We start from the raw sequence: 22025 nt of genomic DNA on the forward strand, positions 1-22025 counted from the left end.
CTAATGATATGTTTGGCATCTTCTTTATTATGAAAAAGTGAACAAATTCCTACCATTCCTACCACACTATTCCACACCCATCAGGATGACCATAATAGAAAACAAAGAGAAACAGCAGCTTTTGATGGAGGGAAGTTGGAGGCCTCCTGCATTACTGGTGGGAATACAGAACAGTGTAGCCACCACCAAAAATATTCTGGTGAGTCCTTACTGAGTTCAACATATAATCACCATATGACCCAGCAACTCCACTTCTGTGTGCCTCAGACTGAGTATGAATACTCCTACACACATTGCCCCTGAAGTCTCAAGACAACATTATTTATTACATCCCAAAGTAGAAATAATCCAAACTGGTGAGTGAATGATAAAAACGTAATATGTAACAAGTGAATAGCACCTTATCTGGCAATTAAAACTACATAGTGCATAAACCACAAAGATGTGGTTTTTTTCACAGTAAGTGAAAGCAGGCAGTCACAAGTGGCCCACATTACCGATGTTGTTTTATGAAATGTGTACACTGGGCAGATTTATAGAACAGAAGTTAGGTGTGTGATTGGTTAGTAGTGTGGAGTGGGAAGGGGCATTGGCTACTCACAAGGGGACACAAATATATTCTCATGGTAATTGTTTCTGATGTACCAAAAGGGAAAATCCCATTTATCTGCAGACTCTAAATGCCAAATTATAGTGTATGAATTATAACCCACTAAAACCATGAAAAATAGAGACAATGTAATCCTTTCTGTTAACTATCATCCATAGAGAGCTCTGAGATGAAGCCCATCATACTGAGACTTTATTTCTTGCAAACCTTTATGGCATATTATTGAAGAATATGCTATATCAACAATAATTAATAATAATAATTAATCCTCATGGGTCAGGCTTTAAATCATTGTCCTCTATTTCAAAATGAGAAATTTCAGGCTCAGAAAGCCCCCTCCCTCTATAGAATGAGAACACCACATTTGGCAAATCTGGGGTTTGAACTTGGGTTCTCTGATTCTCAGTCCTGTGATGGTCTCCCCATGACAAGTGTCATGTCCTGGTGCTAATGACCCAGGGATGCGAAGACAGAGGCTCACAGCCTCTTCCCACTTGTGTCTGACCAGGATGAAACTACACAACAGTTTCCATCTATGGATGAAAGTTCATGGGCTTCCTCTGGTTCTCTGAGCATCACGCAGCTACATCTACCACGTTGGCGTGAGCATCTATTACGAATGGTTTCTTCAAGTGTGAGAACAGTTTGTCAGGATCCCTTCCTGATGTCAAGCCATGCCTACTCCACAGTCCCTCAAGTAATTGCATTATTGCGTGTGATTTTTAAAGTTAGCAGTTGCAGATTTAAAACCATGAAACCCACCTTGCTTGAATTTATCCTTGTGTAACACTCCCTTCAAGTCACCACACGTCACAGGAAGCAACTCAGCGCTAAAATTGGCATTTTCCTTTCTGCGCCTTCTTGGACCTGAAAAGAGGATTTCTTCTTGCATCTCACTTTGCAGTTGCTCAATTACCCTTCTCCCTCTTGGGGTCATTTCTGTAACACTTGGGACATTTTGACCCTCACATCCCTAGCTTCTAAATCTTTCTTGCAAGTGGCATATTGGTGGATACATAGTGACAAAACACTTTACCCCTAATTTATAAAAACAAAACAAAACAAAAAAAAACAGAAGGCTTTTGCAGAGAAATTTGGAATCAATAAAACTGTCCTGACTCCCACTCTGGTTAGCACCACTGATTGTTACATGAAACACACAGCAGTTTTCAGGTTATAGCAGGAGCTGCCCAGGTGTGCTATTTACTAAAGGTGGCAGCCAGAGATGGTACTCTTATCTCCCCATTTTAGCACTGACTTGGAAAGCAGGGAGAAGAGATAATGGACAGAGCTGGGTGGGATCACCTCGAATTTGTCTGTATGTCTGCTCTGCTTCATTTCTCCCTCACAACAGTGCTTTGTGTCTGGAGCTGATAGAGAAACCCAGAGAGCTCTAGAACAATCTGAACACAATACAGGAGGTGGAGAAATGCAACTCCACAAAAGCAGAGATGAAAATTCCTCAAGGAAATTCCTGAAAGTTGAGAAGGTAAGTTTGCTCTCCCTGTCATCAGTGCAGAGACTTTGATGGAGTGGGAGACAGGAGGTGTGGGGCGCAGTGGACTGTCCATGGTGCTGAGACTGTTTGTGATCAAGACTGCAATGGACTGGGAGGGTTGACATGTATGACCTTACATTAGAAACGAAGAATCTGAGATGAGAGACAAAGGGCTTGTCCAAGTCCATTGCGGTTAAAGGAAAAGAAAAATTGGACCCAGGTCTTTGTCCAACACTCTGGGCCACCTTCATGTACAATCACTGCTGGGTGACACCCCATGTATGGCAGAGATTGTATCCACTCTTGAGAGTTTGCAGGTCAATGCAGGCAGCACTGTAGTGGCCCAGGGTTCTTGACCTTGTTTCAGCTGTGTCATCAAAATTCTTGTTACTATCTCAGACAGTGAGTAAACAGGAAGTGTCTCAGTGGGTAATTCAGCTACATACACTGTTAGAGAAACAAATACTCTTGTTTCTCTCTGTGGATGGTGGGACCACCAGGCAACATAAGGTCTTCCACTCAAAGTGGCTTTCAAAGGAACTCTCCTCCTTCTGGTCCAAGATGCCACCAAGACGCTAGAAGGCTATGTCGTGCTTGGGAATAGCCCATTCCTCCTCCTTCTGAGGTCCCATGCTCATAGCCCACTGGGAAGATTTCCACCTGATTCATTCCAGCATCTATCCCTACTCTATTCCAGCAGGACTTGGTGTCAAAGTTTTGGCAACAACATCAGTCAGCACAGCAAATTCAGAGACCTTTTCTCCCTAACCCTGTGTGGTGTTTTTCATTGTAGGACTAGAAGGTCTACTGAATTACCTTTTATTGAACATATTTAAGGCTCATATTTTTGAAGAGATAAAGGAAACACTGATGTCTATTTTAGCCAATGGAGAAGAAGCTGGTATAGGGAGATCTGGATTTAGATCTAGATACATTTTCTCCTACAACACTTTATTTCCAAGGAGAATAACTGAGCAAGGCAAGATTGGGTTTTTATTGCATCTAGAGGCATTCTGCCCATGTAATAAATTGAAATTACTAACCCCATTAATACAATTGTGGGCTGAATATAGTTTAATAAATTGAAATCACTAACCCCATTAATACAATTGTGGGCTGAATATAGTTTAAAGTAATTTAAAAATAGTTGTTATGGTCAGTCTTAAACTTTAGAATAACAGATTTGTCAATTCTCTGTTGTTTATTCAAAAATTTTATAGAAGGCTCAATAATTGGGATCAGTTTAGTAAATGGCAAATAAAGCGACCTGTTAGTATGCTCATGTCACTAATGACATAAGAGTTTCTGTGGGAGGAAAACAGAAAGTCTTTTTTTCCAGTTGAGTTGGTTGAGGTGGTCTCCTGGGGCCCTGAACATCCTAAGGCAAAATGTCAAACCACAGTGTGACCGTAGAACACATCAGTGGGATTGAGTCGTGGCAGCAGGGCTCCTTACACCAGGCTCCAAAATGAAAGCTAAATTTCTTTGAACAAGGTGAACCTGATGTCTTGCCCCTCATCTTTCCCTACTGTGGAAGTGATGGGAACAAATCTTGGGAGAGAGAGCATTCTATACTTCCAGCGTCTTCCATTAGACAAGACACCTGCTCAAGCACACAGTCATCTCTGTTCTCTTCCATCTCCCCAACCCAATGGCTCCACACCAATTGCTAGAGAAGAGAGGCAGAGCCACATGGGAACACTAAAAACAGGATGGTACCAGCCCTGCTTGCATAGTCTAAGGCTTGCCCAGGCTGACGGAGGGGAAGTGCTTTAAATTGGAGAAAGCATGAAGTTTCATTTCTTTGCTGTTTGTTCTCTCCGACATGGTCTGACTGTCTCAAAAATTAGGTATCAGGTCAGAAACGGCTCTCAGCTTCTCCTGTGGAAAGATGCTGCTACAGAAATGGACCTGGAACGCTGTAGGGCCTGGCCAAGATGAGAAAGAACTCACTGAAAGGGGGGGGGGAGGAAAGGACTGAGTAGATCTGCTTTCCGCTTCCAATTCTCCACATCTAGCCATTTAAGTAACCAATATGTAGAGAAAAGTATTTCCATAAAAATCCAGAAGGAAGATAATGAGATGGACAAATTGATGATATAAATACAACGTACACTCTTGTTCCCAACAGCTTTACTCTCAAATTGACAAGTAAGCTTGAGTAGTTTTTTGGTTTTGCTTTCTTTTGTTTTTAATCTTTAGATTTCCCCCAAACCTTACCAGACGAGGGTGAAGGGAAAGAGCCACAGAAGCTGTCTTACCTCTGATCTTAGCAGAGAGTCCTGGGTTCTTTTTCATTTTCTTTCTCCTGAAAGCTGCCTGGCCAGCAGCTATTCTGCCACCTAGGAGGGACACAGGTAAATGCAGAGTTGAGCCAAACTACAGGGGAAAATGGAAGGAGCAAGGGCGGCATCCTGCTGCATCAGGGTGTTTCTCCACACACTGCAGATAAGAGCTCACAACAAGGGGCTGTGGTCTTCCAGGCAGAAGTCGGGGGTAAAGCACGTGCAGGATTCACTTGTATTAACATGTTGGAAGGAAATCTACTTGTTTACACATGAAGATAACTGATGGAAGTGTTTTCAAAAACTCAGCCCAAATAATGTGGTTCCCATAATATGCATTCAAAAAAAATGGATGCAACCACCTTTTTCTCCTTTTCAAACAAAAACTGTACTCATCAGTCAACAGCACAGCCAGGTCATTGTCAAGGGCATAAGACTCTTAGCTGGTGGAATTAATATCAAGTCGGAATCCAATGCCTGCTTCATGGACCTGATGCAAAACTGATAATCATTTGGAAAACGTCTTTTAGCTTTTGTTTAGGAAGAAAGAATCCCTTAGACCATTACTAAAATCAGCTGGCGGGGCTGGTTATAAATATATATACACGATATAGAAATAAGATTATTGGAAACATCACCATGTAGATATATTTGTGATTAAATTGTTCAAAAATATTCTAAGGTCAATTGATCTGTCTGTCTATCTATCTATCTATCTATCTATCTATCTATCTATCTATATCTATGTTTGTGTGTATGTGTGTATCCCTAAAGAATACCTTTCATGACAAAGGCTGATCATATTCAATATTTTAAAAAACAAAACTATAGACATCACATCTATTCCAATAACCAAAAATAACCAATGTGTACATTTTTGCATATATGTGCACATGCATTTGTTCCTACATATGTATATGTGGGTGTGCCTGAATGTGCATGGAGGCCAGAAGTCAATGTTTGGAGTCTTTCTCAACAGCTCTCCACCTTAGCCGTTGACACAGGTCTGACACTAAATCTGGGACTCATTGATCTGACTAGGCTTAGTGGTCAACCAGTGAGGTTGTACCTCCCCGGTGAGGGATTACAGATGTGTCTGTTATGCCCAACTTTTTAATGTGGGTGGTAGGGATCCAAAATCAAGTCCTCACGCTTATACCCACTGAACCATCCCACCATCCCTTCAATGACCACACTTATAAACATGGACTGTCAGTTATTTCTCTCTGTAAGTACATCTTTCTCTCTCTAGACAGATAAATACTTACATTAAGAGACCTGAATTTACAGGCAAAAATAAGTGCTTTTGCAGGTTTATCAAACATAACAGCACATATGGACCATCCCAAGTACCAGAAACAAACCATTTGAAAGAGACATTGTAGCACTAGGACACTTTGTTACAGCATCTTAACCCATACTTTAGTGTGGCGATAAAACGTTGTGGGAAGGTGGAGATTGCACAGTGCTTAAGAGCAATGAATGTGTAAGAATGAGGCTATGGGTTCAGATACCAGCGTCTACGTAAAAAGTACATAGGTATGTGCCTATAGGGTTAGTGTTAAGGGACTGCAGACAAGAGGATTATGGGGGCTTGCTGACTGTCAATTATCAAGAGAATGGTAGAGAGACAGAGAGCAGAATATTCAACATCCTCCTCAGGCCTATACACATGGGGGCAATACTGCGCACCCATATGCACCTGTGTGAATACAACACACACACACACACACACACACACACACACACACACACACTATCATGGCTCAGAAACTCACAGGCCCTCAAGTGTGCAATGGGCAACACCTTAATAAACTCGACAGCTGTAACAGCCCCTCGGTTTGCTTACGTTTTCTCCGTACACTCCTCATTGGCTTTCCCCGTTTTGGTTTTGACCAGTTGTGACCTTTCTTTTTTCCTTCAAAACAAAACAAAAAGAATAAAATCAATAATTTGAGATATAATGTAATTCTCTGGGCCTTATATGAAATCAGCATTCAGATACTGTTTTCAAACTTCAGATCCTAGAAATCAGGCACAATTCTTAACAGTTTAGTCATGTGCAGCTTGATGCCAGAGTTACATTTCGGTTCTTCCTGTGTCTTGGGCTGTGGCCTTGGGAGCCTATAGGAGAGCACCTCCCTTTGAACAGCTGTGGAGGCTAATTCCTGCTCTTGCCTTAATTATTGATGGAATGATAAGGGTCGGATCGTGTACCTACCATGCAAATCCAACCCAGAGACCATGCTACCCTGGAAGTCAAGGGATGCTCTCAATTTCCATGTGGAACCCTTTTCTTAAATGGTCTCTATTCTCTTCAAGTTGTAACATAAACCCCCCTCACACATTTCAACTGCACTAGAAGGGCCAGGGTGGGGATGGAGGGACTTTAAAGAAGCCTAGTAGGATCTTTTGCTGGGTTTTCTCTTGAATTAGCCAAACTCATGTGCCCACAGCTCTGGAGAAGTGGAAAGTCTTTCTAGTGGTGACAGTGATGGAGCACTGTTATTTATCAATCTGTTTGTGCTGAAACAGGATATATGTATGTGCGTGTTCATATGTGTGTGTTGAGTGCAGGCATTCAAAGGTCAGAAGACAATGTCACATATCTATCCTTGCCTAGAACTTCATTTGGGACACGGTCCCTCTGGATGTTAACTGATTGTTACTGGCTGGGAACAGCCAGTGACAATAGCTTAACTAGTGGAAGTGAAGGCCTGAAGCACAGAGGGAGGCTTTGTGATTTTCCCACTTGAGACGTCCATCTTGGACAGAATCAACAAGGGACCCTGAAACTGACAATTGAGGAAGCACCAAAACTGCTGCGGTCTTCCAAAGAGGATGGCATACTAAAGGATATCCTAACCCCATGGTACTTCTGAGGTCCAGGCTACTTCAAGCTAGAACCAGTTTCTGAAAAATTCCATCAAGACTCACCTGGGCATGGCTCGTAAACTTGTGAGCTCAGCTAAGCTGACGCCCACATTGGCTGATGCCAAAGGTGTTCTGCCCAAGCCAGCTACACAGAACTGAAAGCAGATATGGCCATTGCTCACTCTGGCAGAACTCCACCAAATGGGTTGAATCGTTCTTCAGTCCTGTGAGAAGCCAAGACTGGCAGGCTATGCTACCTTTCCCAGGGGCTACGGAAACATGCTCTGACTGAGTAGCACTGGTCTCTACTAATAGACACTGGCACTGGGTTTCTCCTGCAGACACTACTGCTGCACACTAGCCTGCTATCTCCTGCTGAGCCATGACCCACCTTCCCTCGGGGACCAAGACCTACCACAGAGCAGTTTTCCCTGGCACATTGAGTAGAACTTTGAAACCCTCTTGAGGGTTTAGGCGATGCCTTAAGTCTGCTGAGCCACATCTCTGGATCAGTGGAGTCTGGCAGCACTGTTGTGATCCTAGGAACATCACTGCCACACACTTGGCTGTTGGGACCATTTGCAGTATGATAACACTCCTTTTTTTAATAGGAAACACGTGCCAGTGCTAATTCTTTGACCTTCATGCCCTGCACACACACACACACACACACACACACACACACACACACACACACACCTGGAGAACTCTAGACCTTCTGGGATAATGGTCAGGACTGAAGCTGGAAGGGAGTTACAGGTGACACACACTCTGAAATGCAGGCTTCAATTCTGGTATGCAGGGCTTCCAGTCTAATTCTGGTTCCTTCTATGGGAATTTTTTGCCTTACTTTCAGGCCCTGATGGCCTGAGACTGGGTGAGCAAAGAAGATGGTCTGAATGAAAGATGAGGGAAAGGAGAAATTTTTGGTTTCTTTGGGGACTCAGTTGTGTCATGTACTGTTTTTCTGGAAGCTCTCTTATGAGAGAGTATGTTTTGCTGAAGCAGACATATGAGAGGTTGCTTTCCTAAAAACAGATGCATGGTGTTTTTCTGGAAGCTGTCTTGTGAAAGGGTGTGTGATGTTTAGCTGGAGGAGATGACTGAGAGGAAACGTAATATTTGGAAAGAGTGTAAGTATAACCCAACAGACAGTGGACGACGCTCTGGCATTGGTTCGCCTTGCTTTCTTTGTTGATCTTCGCTCGTCAGTCAAGAAGTGACTTCATAGAGAGAAATGCACCAAAGAACTTCTCGTGATATTCTGTTGGCTTCTGGCCCCTTCTGCGGTCTCATGCAGATTGATCAGCAGAGATTTGTGTTTTTTTTTTTCTGGATCGAACCTTGCTTCTGATTCATGTCTGGTGTTTTGCTAGTGGACTGAACTGCAGACAACAAAGACTGGAATTTCCCCCAAAAAACTACTTCTAAACAGGTCCATGTCCCCCTCATCCTATTAACCTTTCTTCCTCCCCTACCTTTGATTGGTAAGGGAGGTCGGAACATTTAAGAACCCTTATAAACATAGGTTTTGAAAAAATATAAGCCCACAGGTGAGGGTACAGCCTCTGGAATGACATGGCAGGATATAAGAGCAGAACCCCAAGCACCTGAGGGGATACCTCACATTTAGGAGGTCTGAGGACAAGAGAAGCCTTGATGACACCCTCCTTTCAGAATTACCAGACCCTCACTCTGGTGGTCTCTGCCCCACTGAGAAGGCTGAGGTGATGCCACTCCGTTAAGGACACAGTCAGATAATGGACAGGATGCAGGACTCACAGTTAGTAACCCTTCCTCAACTACAGACTAGGTATGATGCATGGAGTGGGAACCCAGATTCACAGCATACCCTGGTCATGAGATACCATCCACCATCACGGTGACTAAAGAATGCCCTACCCAGGCAAGCTCAACTATTATCAACATTTCTTTTCTAGGGATATGTTTTCTTAGGAGCTGTGTGAAAGCCAGGCATTTGTTGATGTTCACTTGTCAGTCAAGAAGTGACTTCATAGAGAGAAATGCACCAAAGAACTTCTCGTGATAAAACCCCTCATGCAAAACCAGTGAGCTGAATTTTATCGAGGGCCATCAGAGACAGCCAGGAATTATATTTTATAGACTTGGTTAAATGGTGCAGGGAAAGGTCCAAGAGCCAGTACTGCCTTGTAAAACATGAGCATTCCTGTGCATTCCTCATTAGTCCCCACATAGGCCTTTGTGTGCAACATCTCTCTGGCTTGTTCCACATCACAGTCTTTGTGGATCTTGGCAGAGGGACAAGAAGAAATCTACCCTATATACCAGCATGTCACCCCTAGATGTTTCTGTACGAATTTGAAAACACAGAGCCACCGAAGATGTCTCCAAGGGTGCTCCTAACAGCTTTGTCACGTCCCAAGCTGGAAATGTTGAGGCTCTACCATAAGGAGAACGTACCAAAAAAAAAAAAAATGGGCCACTCAGACAAAGTAGACTTTTTAGCAATAAAAAGAAGTTTTCTGCCATTGCATTCCTCCACATAAGTTTCCTGCAGACTCATTCTGTGGAGGGAGCAAGCGTTACACTGAAGAACACACTGGGAAATCTTACTTATAAAGCACTTACAAACAACCTAAACTAAGTTATCCTTGAAAAATAAATGTCTTCTTTGATGAATGGGGGGCAACGGAAGATACAGAAAACCTTGCCAGGTTCAAGGTCATGTCCGGTGTCTCCACAAGAGTTTACATGCCATTAGCAGGCTCCTTCAAAGGGTGTGCTTAGGAGGTGTGGCTTCCACTACACATTTCATCTAAAATAAGAATTGCAAAGACACTGGGCCCTTCTTCATGGTCATGTGTTCAAATAGAAGGGTGGAGACTGAAGGAATGTAGCTTCTCTCCAGAGAGTTCCTCACTTCCTGCTGAGTCCTCACTGGGTCTTTTAAATTACTCCTCGGAACACGACAAGCTTTTTCCACAATGGTATCTGAAATTCTTCCTCAAGGTCCCAGTGGCTGGGTGGTCCTCTAATCCCAATATTCAGGAGGCAAGAGGCAAGCAGATCTCTGTAAGTTCAAGGTCACCATGGTCTACAAAGCAAGCTCCAGACCTGCCAGGACTATACAGTGAGAGCCAGTCTCAGAAATAAAATAAAAAAAATAAAATAGAGCAAATCACAAACACATCTTCAGTCTCTCTTCACTGGACAATTTCAAGGCTACTTCTGATTTTTAGGAATGTGCTGGAACCACACACTACTTTCAGCAGACTCATTCATTGCTTACCAATGGGATGCATTCTGAGAAATGCGTCATTAGGTGATTTTGAAACCCCACAGAACAATACCATCTTATGGGGCCACACACATCCATGTGGGGGCTGTCACTGTCATGGCCATTGTTATGCAGTTCCTGGCTATTCCAAAATATGCACCAGCCTGTATTGCTCTCAGGGCAAGTCACCCAAGTTCAGTAGCTTAAAGCAGCACAAGTTTATGAAAGCATTGTATCAGTTAGATGCCTGCTGTGGCTGAAGTCCAGCTGTCCACAGCACTTCACCTGTTCCTGGAGTCTCTAGGAGACAACCTATTGCCTTGCCTGACCCAGGTTCTCAAGGTCACCAGGGTCCTTGGTCCTTTCCTGCACCTTCAGACCCACCAGGCCTGCATCCCTCTGACTATTCCTTCACAGCCATTTTCTTTTCCAGCACCTAAGAAAGGCCCTCCCCTTCTTAAGACCACCCCTACATCAACTGTCAAAAACAACCATACTCCCCACCAAGGTTTCTAGCTTAATCACACATGTAGAGAGTGTCCTCATCATTAATCTAACAGGTCCAAGGGCAAGTAGGACCTCAGAGGAGGTCACCGAAGTCTACTCCATTATCATACATAGTAACAGTAGTAATTCTGGGGTAAATAGCTAATCAGGAACATCAAAAGCATATAAACAGTCACTGTTTCCTTACTTCTCTTCTTGGGTTTTCTTGCAGGAATGTTCCTCCCAGTGTCCATGGCTTCTAGAAGACAGTAAGTGGCAATGAGGAAAGAAATAATGAACAGAAGTTATAAGCCTTAGGGCCATTCACATTGCAGAGGCCTTGCTTACAGCAATGCTTGAATTGCCATTCCTTTCCTCCCTCTAGTAGAATCTAAGTCCAGTGAACTGACAACTGGGAATCCAGGGAGGACCTTGGACATTTCCACCACCACCCCCCAACCTCACTATGAGACATTTTATATGTTAACACATTTTTGTACAAATAAAATGAGAATTTGGTAGGAAGTGTTCTAGGAAGCCCTAATTGGTTCTTTGACACACTTAAGGACTTTGGTTGGGAATGAACACTGGATGGAGAATACTTGACCTGAATTCTTTCCTCCTCAGAAGCAGCAGGCTTATACCCAGTAGGGACCTTCATCATGGCCTTATTATAGCACAGCAACTTTATTATCTAGCTGCAAAAGTTAACTCCTCTGCCCTGGGTGGCAGGGAAGAATGGGTGTGACTCAGTTCCTCAGAGCAGCAGACAAGATAAGTGATGGTTTTAAGAGTTTAATTTTTCGGGTGCCCTTATCTGAGATGCCTACCTAACACTGGGGATATGGAACCAGAAGATGCTACCTCCTGTAGCCAGGCAGAAACCCCAGTGGAGGAGTAAGGACACCAACCCTACCTACAAAACTTTCTACTCAAAATTTGTTCTCTCTAAAAGAAATATAGGGGTAAAGACGGGGCAGAAACCACAGGAATGACCAACCTATAACTGGCCCAACCTGAGATCTATCCTATGGGCAAGCACCAATCTCTGACACTATTAATGATTCTCTGCTTTGCTTGCAGACAAGAACCTAGAATAACTGTCCTCTGAGAGGCTCTACCCAGCAGCTGACTGAAACAGATGCAGATACCCACAGCTAAACATTGGACAGAGCTCAGGGACCCTTATGGAAGAGTTTGGGGAAGGATTGAAGGCCCTGAAGGGGATAGAAACTCCACAGGAAGACCAACAGTATAAACTAACCCAGAGCCCTGAGAGCTCTCAGAGACTGAGCCACCAACCAAAGGACATATAGGGGCTGGACCAGGGCTCCCAGGACAAATGTAGTAGAGGGCTACCTTGTCTGGCCTCAGGAGGAGAAGACATACCTAATCCTACAGAGACTTGATATACTACAGGGGGGGGGGTGAGGGGGGTTCCCACCTTCTCAAAGACAAAGGAGAGGGGGATGAAGGGAAAGACTCTCTGAGTAGGGGACTGGAACTAGGGGGACAGCGTTTGGGATGTGAATGAACGAATGAATTAATGAATTTAAAAAGAGTGCATTTCTTCTACTTCATCTACATGTGACCAACTGACTCCGTCTCCTCCCACGTGGCTCTGTAAAGGTTTCTTGCTCTTCTCCAGCTCCCAACAAGAAAATGCAGAGGACTAGATTCCTGGATGGACTGGACCAGAAGTTACTACTTTATCTGGAGCTGGGTACTCACCAAGCCATCCCTAACCCATGATCCCTGGGCGGGCTTATCCATTCCTTACCTCCTTGGCTGCCTCCCATCCTTGCTCCCAGGTCTTCTGTCACAAATGTTGGAGAACACATGACACAGGGACATTTCTCTTCACTGGTGGGTTGCTGTGCTCCTGGGCCAAAATTGTGGGTATACATAGGTTTGTTATCTAATTTTCTAATACTGGGGATCAAGCACAGGGCCTCATTTGTGTGAGGCAAGCAGTCTACCTCAAGCTAGATCCTCAGATTTTTTTTTTTAATGTATCATTTTTAGACAGGGTGTCACCTAACTTTCCTGTTTGGCCTTGACATTCTCACTCTAGCCCAAGCTAGCCTTAACATTGATCTTCTATTGTCCCCCCACCCAAACGGTGACACATGACCATTTTGTAAGTTTATTGGTTCCACCCCTTTCTCTTCTTCCTCTGAAATATTTTTACATTTTTCCTCTGTCTTTCAGTTCCTGTTTTTAATTTTTCCTCTCCTGTCTTGCCCCTTTGTCAGAACTGTATCTGTTTGATTATTTTAGGGCACAGTCACCTTGTTTCTCATAGAACAGCAGGTCAGAAGTAAGCTCTTCCATCCCCTCTTTATTCAGTTGTGATCTAGCACCCTGGATACTAATCCCAACTAAGAAAATTGTTGTACAGAGAAGAGTCCCCACTGCTGTTTGACTGCACAGGTAGTCTGAATTAAAGAGGAGCTGCTTTCTGGAAAAATAAAACCAACAACAACAAAAACTAAGAAACAAATAGAACGCCTGGTCTAGCAACCACACCCAAGATCAAATGGAGCCATTTTCTTTCCACAACTACACTATTTCTCATTTTTCTTCCACCTTTAATTTACCACAGGTAGCCGTAAAGAATGATTTAATGTTCCTATCTTCCACAAGGAAGAACAAAACTGTTATTTGAAAACAGTCAAAGGTAACCTTTGTTGCTTTTACCAATTCCAAACCCTTCCCATTTGGCCAATGGCTACCTGCTCATTAACCTTGCATCTGAAATCTACCCAATCAGAAGCGGCCATACAAATTTGAAATCCAGCCAATCAGCAGCAGTCACCCTCCAAACACTTGAATAATGGTTTCAGGGTAAGTACTTCTGCTTTGCAAAGTCTACAGGTCCTGAACTTCTCGAAGCTCTAGGCACACCAGCTGTGGCCTTTTTTTGTAGAAGCCATATGTTTGAGCACAGAGTTTCCTCCCACCCCCACCAGGGCCTTCACTCAGCAAGCTTCCAGCTTCAGATATGGGAATGATGGCCTCCAGCTTCTATGTGTGCTGTTCTTGACAAGATCATCTGAAGCCTTGCTGGGAGTGTCCTGCAGATATAAATTCTAGACCTCTCGTGCACAATTCAGATAGTGTTCCTGAACTACCAGGCGAAGTGACTGTCTCAACTGGAACTTGTTTCATTGTGTGTTTATTCCTGAGTTAGGTTAGTTAAACATGCATGTAGAAATCAACATAAAGAAATTTCTATCTTAATTTGTGGGTACAGCATGTAGCAAATATTCTGTCTCTGTATTTATTCTTGCTACTTTAGCCTCAGAAACTTTTTAAGCGTGTTTTTCCTTGTGTCTGCCCCTGATTCTCCCATCTTTCTGAATATTAGAAGATAATGACACAAAACAAATGGATGGACATGAAAGTCTGACAAGTTCCCAAGCCAAGCCAGCCTCATAAACTAATGGATGTGGACCCCCCCAGTCGGTAGCCAAACTGCAGAGAAGATTGGTCCTACTTTATCATGGACCATTCACAAAGGCACATGGTGGCTTGCCAGTCTGTGAGAATAAGTCACTATGGATGTAATCTTGAGTCAACTACTGCCAGGTCATTAATTACATGTCCCCCTTTTAGCTTCTGCTTCTCTTGAGAGCCTGGTAGTCCACCCATGGCAACACTGTTCACACTTATAACCACACATCCTTCTTCCATTTGTCATGGGGTTGCTCTCTCAAAACTGGTGTCCCATGATAGAACCTGCAGTTCCTCCTTGTGCTCTCACAATGATTCTAAGTCCTGCATCTAATAATCGCCAGATTATTAACTAATGATTAACTAATATAACTAATGATTCCTCTTCACAATGGTGGTGGGGGAGGCTTCACATGTTTGTTAAGTAGCTCTGTAAAACAAGAGAGGATGTTCTCCAGTGTTTCCACGCCCCTAGTATTTGTCATTCTAGACTATTCTCTGGGGAATGTTGCTTTCTTTAACAAAACTCCTCAACCTTGAAGTTGAAATCTTTCTGCAGATGGAACTGCCAGAGTATGTGGACACAGATGTGTTTCAGAGGTCCTGAAAGTTTTACCAGTGCTTGTCTCTATATAATCAATCTGTCTCAGCCACCAGGACCTGACTAGGTATGATGAAAGCCCTTGTCCCTTCCCTGAAGTGCCTTGCCTAATCATAGCAGTTTCTCCATCTCCTAAACTCATTATCTTAGTACATTCATGTTCTACTTTTGCTTGATGACCCATGTAATGTTACTTGCTTGAAAAGATCAGGGGCTCATCTAGGCATTTATTTGCCATGTGCTGTCTTGAGCTCTAGAATGTCACTAGGTTAGTCCACCCCATCCAGGGTGGGCCCCACACTCAGGAGTAGTTGACCACACAAACTTTGTTGTTTGTAGCGGGAAAGGGCTTCTCTTGTTTTGTTTTGTTTTTTTTTTGACCTTTTGGTTTGTTTGTTTTGATTTTTTTAGAGAAAGCAAGAGTCACACAAATACAGAGAGAGAAGAGAATTTGGAGAGGATGAGTTGGAAATGGGAAAAGAATATTATCAAAAGCCATTGTATAGGAATATTTTAAGCCAAGAATTTTTTTTAATATCATAAATTCCCTTTTCTCTCCCTATCCACAGACACAATTCTTTCAAACCATTGATCTTCTTAATGAAGTAGGCTTAGGAGTTTGTATTCAGTGTCCTGTTACAAAACAGACATTTTCAATATAGACTATACTTAATTGTCTCTCTTGTAAGCTTCAAATGATGGACTTCCCAAAGGAGAAACCAAGAATGGGAAGGTTCCTGTACTGGACCTAGAGGATGGCTTAGCAGTGAAGAGTTCGTACTGAGCTTCCAGACGACCTTAGTTCGATTCCCAGCACCACTATCAGGTGGATCACAACCACCATAACTCTACTCTGGTTACCACACCTTCTTCTGTCCGCTAGGAGTTCCTCATATGTACATGCGCAAACCACACTTGGACACACATGCATACACAGAATTAAAAAAAAAAAAAAAACAAATCTTTAAAGGTTCCTATACACCTAAGGAAATGCATTATTCTTTGATTATATAAAGAAGCAGCAACCAGAATAATCCTAATTAACCACTGAGCTTAAAGTCCAGCCGATAGATTTGTACAAATGAACCAATGATTCATATAGTCATGCTTCTGGACAGCTACCAATCAATAACAGTCATACTCTATTTGCCCACTAGAAATCAACCAGCGCCTCACCCCCACCCCATAACCATACAAAGCTTCACTAATTGCTCAGTTCAATGCATGCACATATAAGCACAATTCAAGTGTTCGTTCTGGAAGAATGGAACTAACAAACATAGCTCTTCCTAAATTTAAAGAAACTTGGTTAATACCAGCTGAAGACGGCACTTGGAAAGGTCTCTGTACCTCTTGCTAACATTAGATTTTCTCTCCCTGGCATCTGCTGTCTTCTTCATCATCTGTCTTTACCTCTGTAGTACACACTACATTTTACATTGCCTCTGTGTTAATATTTTCTGCCTCTATTCTGCTGAGGCTCCTCTAACTCATCTAATACTACATTCCCATGCTTTCTCTGTGATATTTTTTTTCTTCTTCTCTCCCTAAGCATTCTTATTTGATAAGTAAAACTTCTTTACCCTGGGCCCTTGTGGGCTACCTTGAGTATCAAAAGACCTTTGAACTTCCACATTGGGTTCAGATCACAGGAACCTAACCACCTGTCTCACAGAATGTAGAGCCCATGTTGAATCTTCTGGAAACTTGACCTCTGATCTCCTTGTCCTTTTCAAGTTCTGAAACATGCCAGCCTCTTATTCACTTCTATGTATCTAGAGCCTTAAGTCTGTAACAATTTCCCCTGACAAAGTCTTAAGAGATTTAAAAATGAAGGGATGACATATGTATCAAAGAATGCACGGAAAGCATATGGCCCAGATAACATGAAATATATGGGTAAAATAGCTTTGGGTTTTATTGAATTGTATCAGATAAATGATACAATAGTTCCTCTTTAAGCATTTTTCACAGGTTCATGGAAAAAATAAGAAGAATGATTAATCGGCATAGGAATGCTACCTTACTTGGTTTCCATGGAAATCAAGAAATTAGAGCAAGAAGTTATCCTATAGTTTGTTCAATTTATTATGTCCTTAGTAGCTGCGAAAAGACAAAGCAAAGAGTGTTGTCCTACCCACCAGATTCCTATGAAGGTGACCTGTGAGCACCCAATAAATGATATTCTTTCATGATGTTTTTCAAGACATTTCACCACACAGAAATTACCCAGAATGCCATAGGCAATTAAAAGAACAGTAGACAGGGCATGGTCCTCTACTTCATGATGATGTGCACAGAGCAAGCACAGCAGGAAACCCCAGCTCAGAATCCAGCCACCACAACCCTGCAGACCACACAGTGCTCCCCTGGCTCACCTGCTTCATGTCTCAGTGATGAGGAAAGGTGGTACTCGGGGTCTTGTCCATCACATGTTTGTTCACAAGAACTACTTCCCTCTGTAGAAAAGAATGACTAAGAATGACCAAGGACAACCACAGCAAGAGAGCTGCCTGAGAAAAGTGGAAAAAATACAGAGCTTAGTGTCTCTTGCAAGAATGGCATGTTTTAGGACTAAAGTGAAGATTAACATGGCTTTTTCTCTATCACAAGAGAAAGATTGGCCACCCATCTGTTTCCTCCTTACATATCTCATTTTCCATTATTTTGATCCTTGGTACTGCCTCAATGACTTCTTGTGAGTATATAAAGAAGTAAGTCAGATGAAAAAAGGCGTGGGGTCTTTCTCTCTGGCAGACTCACTAGCTAACTGGCAAGTGAAGGCTCACTCACCTCCACCATTGCATTGTGGAAGGCTGGGCATCTCCTCTGCTTGTTCATCATCCATGATTGAATTTCCAGGACTACAAGATGCTGAAGAGAAACAAGGAGTCAATAACCATGCAGAGGGACCAGATAATACCTCAGTGTGCTCAAGTGGAACCAGAAAGTTGAGGGAATATAAGAAAATCAGGAGTACAAGCAATCCAAATGACAAAATTAACTGTGTATCACAAATAGCCAAAAGACCAAGACACAGTCCTTCCCCAATAACTAATACTTCGACATGCATAAAGGACCCACATATTCTACCCATAAGCATTAGGTTGTTCCAAACAGCAGTCACAAGTATTTCTCCCTGTTTCCCAAAACAGGCAAAGGATCAAAGAAGTACCAAAAAATCAAAGTAACTAAGGAAATTTCTCACACACACACACACACACACACACACACACACACACACACACACACACACACACTTCTCTTGAGGGACAAGAGAGACAGAAAGGAATTTGGAAACTTCAAGGGGAAAAGAACTCAATCATTATGACAAAAGGAAGTTGTTGGGAGTCAAGGAGAGAGTAAAGTCTGCCAACTGCATTTTGCTGAGTGTCTCACTGAGTTGGAGAGAATGAATTTGATGGAGCGAGACTGAATGAGCAAAGGAATCTGAGTCTAGGCGGTTTTGTGTAGTCTTAAGTTAAAAACAAAAGATCTGTTTTATGGTGCTGGAAAGATGGTTCAGTAGATAAGAGCACTTCTCAGGGATCCAGGTTCAATTTCTAGAACCATGTGACAGCTCACAAGTGTCTGCATTTCCAGTTCCAGGAAATTAGACAGGCTATTGTGTCTTTTCTGGACACAAAGCAAGTATGTAGTATACATATGCACATGTAGACAAAACCCTCATACATGTAAGTTGAGAGAGACACAGAGACAGATACAGAGGCAGAGACAGATAGAGAGGGGGATGTTATTTAATTTTTTTCTTGGAAAAGAAAAAAATGCACAGGGTTGATATGTGGAAGACTGGTTACATTGGGAAGAAGCATTCACTCATACCCTGTCACAGAGTGAAGTAATAGTGTCCCATGATGAGGCAGAGGAGGCAAGGCCTCCATGGATACAGCTATCATGTGTGACTTTGCAAATATGCAGATATTCTTGAAGCATGCAGATGGAGAAGTCTGTGGAGGAGCCACATGAAGACAGTCAGGCCTGCAGATGAGGCTGACAGGCAAGTGTGAAGGTTCTTGTTTGGGGGACCATTAACTTACAGATGGGAGCAGAGAAGAATGACTGGGAGAGACTGACTGCCCATGCACATTTTCCAATGACACTTTGAGAGTTGGGGACACCACAATCTGAAAATAGCTGATGTATTCACCTTAGGGCAGAAGTTGGATTCAGCTCCTAACTCAGTCCCTCCAAAGTCTCAAACTGTTTCCTCCCTTCACAGAAGGTTAAGTTTGGCTCTCACCTGAATTGAAATGTTGTTGTTATTGATATACTCATTTTGGGGTAAGAGTGTGTCTCATATACCATAACACATGGGTAGAGTTCAGAAAAAGCTTATTATAGGAATCATGCCTCTTTATAGATGTGAGTCACAGGGATCAAGATCAGGTCATCAGGGTTGGCAGCAAGTGTCGTTTAACAGGACTCCTACTAGTTTTTAGTTCATTCTCCTTTTTTGCTCTCAGTGTGTAGGGATGATGAGTGCTTTACACTGTCTGTCGGCATCTTGCCTTTATAGAATTTTCTCTACGTTTTCAACTCTGCAACTCACTTTATAAGTGAACCTAGCCCTTTTCCCCTATTGCATTCATTTCCCAGCCCAGTCTGTTCTCTTTGGTTAGCTTGTAGTTTCTGATATTTCTGACAACATTGAATCTAAACATCTCATCTCCTCCCTTTCTGTATGTTCTGCTCATTGTCCTTTCATATCATAAAAGTCTCTGTTCACTGTGGACAAAGGGGAGATTCCCTTCCCAAGTCCTCCTCAAAAGTCTTTCAGGAGTTTCTCAGTATCCGTTTTTTCATCATGTCCACACTCCTGGCCCAACCCCAGGTGAATTGGTTGAAGGAGATCGGTACTCCTCAGTAGTGTACCCCAAATGGTAACATTAGAACTTCATTTCTAGTCTGTTAAGACTGGCAATCACTCAGAACTCTAGATTTGATGGCTCCATCTAGGGTTCACAACTGCCCTCTCTTGGTGTATGGTTTGTACGTGAGAAAAATCTCAAACAGCCTGAAGTCAGGCTTCTATACTGCTTGTGTCTCCTGAGAAAATCCAAAAGCTGGACATAATCCAGCCATCTCTGGGGAGGATCAGGAGAACAGAAACGAATGGATGGTTGGAAGGACAGCTAGATAGATAGGTGGGTCAATTGCCAGACAGATGGATGGTTATGTTAGTATTTGCATAAGTGGATGGATGGATGGATGGATGGATGGATGGATGGATGGATGGATGGATGGATAATTGAATGGATAGATGCATTGACTGGCAGGTAGATAGATCACTAGATGGTTGTACTGTGCATGGGTGAATGAATGGATAGATAGATAGATAGATAGATAGATAGATAGATAGATAGATAGATAGACAGACAGGTAACTAGATGGTTATACTGATCCATGGGTGAGTAAATGGATTGGTGGATAGATATGCAGATTGGAACATAGATGAACAACTAGATAAATGTATTGCTCCATGGGTGAGGGGACACATGAATGGATGGATTGGCACATTAGTGAGTGGAAACAGGGATGGATATACAGTTATATGGGTGAGTGGACCCAGGATGGATGGATTGGTGAGCAGGAAAGAAGGCAAAAAGAATGGAGGTTCTTCTCTGCTGACAGTGAAATAAAACCACTTAGAAAACAGGACATTGAAATCTGTATCATCTTCTATACTTCTGGTTTTCTTCCTTTAATCATTTGTAAAGATGATTCTTGGGTCATCAAAAGAGGGAAACATAAAAGACAGATGAGAAAGACCTGAATGCATACCTGATGTTCATAGTCTGAACTCAGTGACATAGTGTCACACTGCTACCTAAGAGTGAGCATGGTAGAACCAACTGAGATTTGCCATCCTCTTTGAGCAGCTTGTCCTGCCCATCTCTTCCCTCACTGCTGTCTCTATGGTATGTAGCTACATATGGAGCTTACTGATTTGACATTCCCCTTCTGATTTTAGACATATCTCTGTGTTTTCAACTTTTTCTCTATATACAAGGACTTTCCTCTTTTACAGTCAGCTATGTATTCTTATTTTCCCCCTCTTTGACACTTCTAACGCCACATTTTATTATTCCTACATGATTTCTGGCAGGTATGTTTAAAATTTTCACTTTCTTCTCAAACGCCATCATGAGAGTACACTCATGTGACACATGGTAACATTTTAGGCAAGGAAGAGCCTCATATATGACAGACATCACCTAGGCTGATATGGCCAGAAGCTGGCTAGCTAGAATATTTACTGGCAGGGCACTCTATGGTATCTATATAATACAGAAGTCAGTTCATAATGCATTTTCACAGAATTTCATCCCAGCATAAGTGATACATGACTATATATAAACCAGATGTTTTAGATGAACTCACATCTGCTTAATCTCTTGTTCTTTGTAATAAAAACAACAATATTCCTTCATGTTTCTCAAGACATTTTTTTCCTCTCTGAAATTTCCCAGAATGCCATGGGAACATATGACCATCCATTCTTTTGAAGTGTGAAGAGAGAAAACACAGCAGGAAACCCCAGCTCAGAATTCAGCCTCCAGAACCCTGCAGACCACACAGTGCTCCCCTTGCTCACCTGCTTCACAGCTCAGTGGTAAGGATAGTTCATCCTGGGGCTCCTGTCCATCACACGTTTGTTCACAAGAACTACTTCTCTCTGTAGAAAAGAATGGCTCAGTTGACTCAAAATAGCCAAGGAAAATGGCTTCAGGAGAGCTGCCTCTGACAAGCAGAAAGTTATAAAGGGGCCTTAGTTTCTCCTGCAGTAAAAGGCCATATTTTGAGACTCTGAAGTGGAGGCTAACATGACTCCTTGTCTGTCACCACAGACAGAGGATTGGTCACCCATCTGTTCCCTCCTTACACATCCCATAGCCCATTATTTTGACCCTTCATGCTACGTCTATGATTTCTTC

At 42.6% G+C, this 22025-nt stretch overlaps 1 protein-coding gene across 2 annotated transcripts in view; it reads right to left on the reverse strand.

Moving 5' to 3' along the window:
• The window catches only part of LOC117722330 (nuclear body protein SP140-like protein), a 41924-nt gene that overhangs the window by 10368 nt on the left and 9531 nt on the right, over window positions 1-22025 (reverse strand). For both annotated transcript variants that reach the window (XM_034521380.2, XM_034521379.2), the window contains exons 6-13: window positions 21686-21766; window positions 17863-17943; window positions 17448-17528; window positions 12793-12894; window positions 11221-11271; window positions 6243-6311; window positions 4370-4450; window positions 1373-1477 (exon numbers count right to left, since the gene is read on the reverse strand). In XM_034521380.2, coding sequence (XP_034377271.1) covers window positions 1373-1477; window positions 4370-4450; window positions 6243-6311; window positions 11221-11271; window positions 12793-12894; window positions 17448-17528; window positions 17863-17943; window positions 21686-21766 — 651 coding nt within the window. The remainder of the gene's footprint in view (window positions 1-1372; window positions 1478-4369; window positions 4451-6242; window positions 6312-11220; window positions 11272-12792; window positions 12895-17447; window positions 17529-17862; window positions 17944-21685; window positions 21767-22025) is intronic.

Source organism: Arvicanthis niloticus, chromosome 17, assembly GCF_011762505.2.
Source record: "Arvicanthis niloticus isolate mArvNil1 chromosome 17, mArvNil1.pat.X, whole genome shotgun sequence".
NCBI lineage: Eukaryota > Metazoa > Chordata > Mammalia > Rodentia > Muridae > Arvicanthis > Arvicanthis niloticus.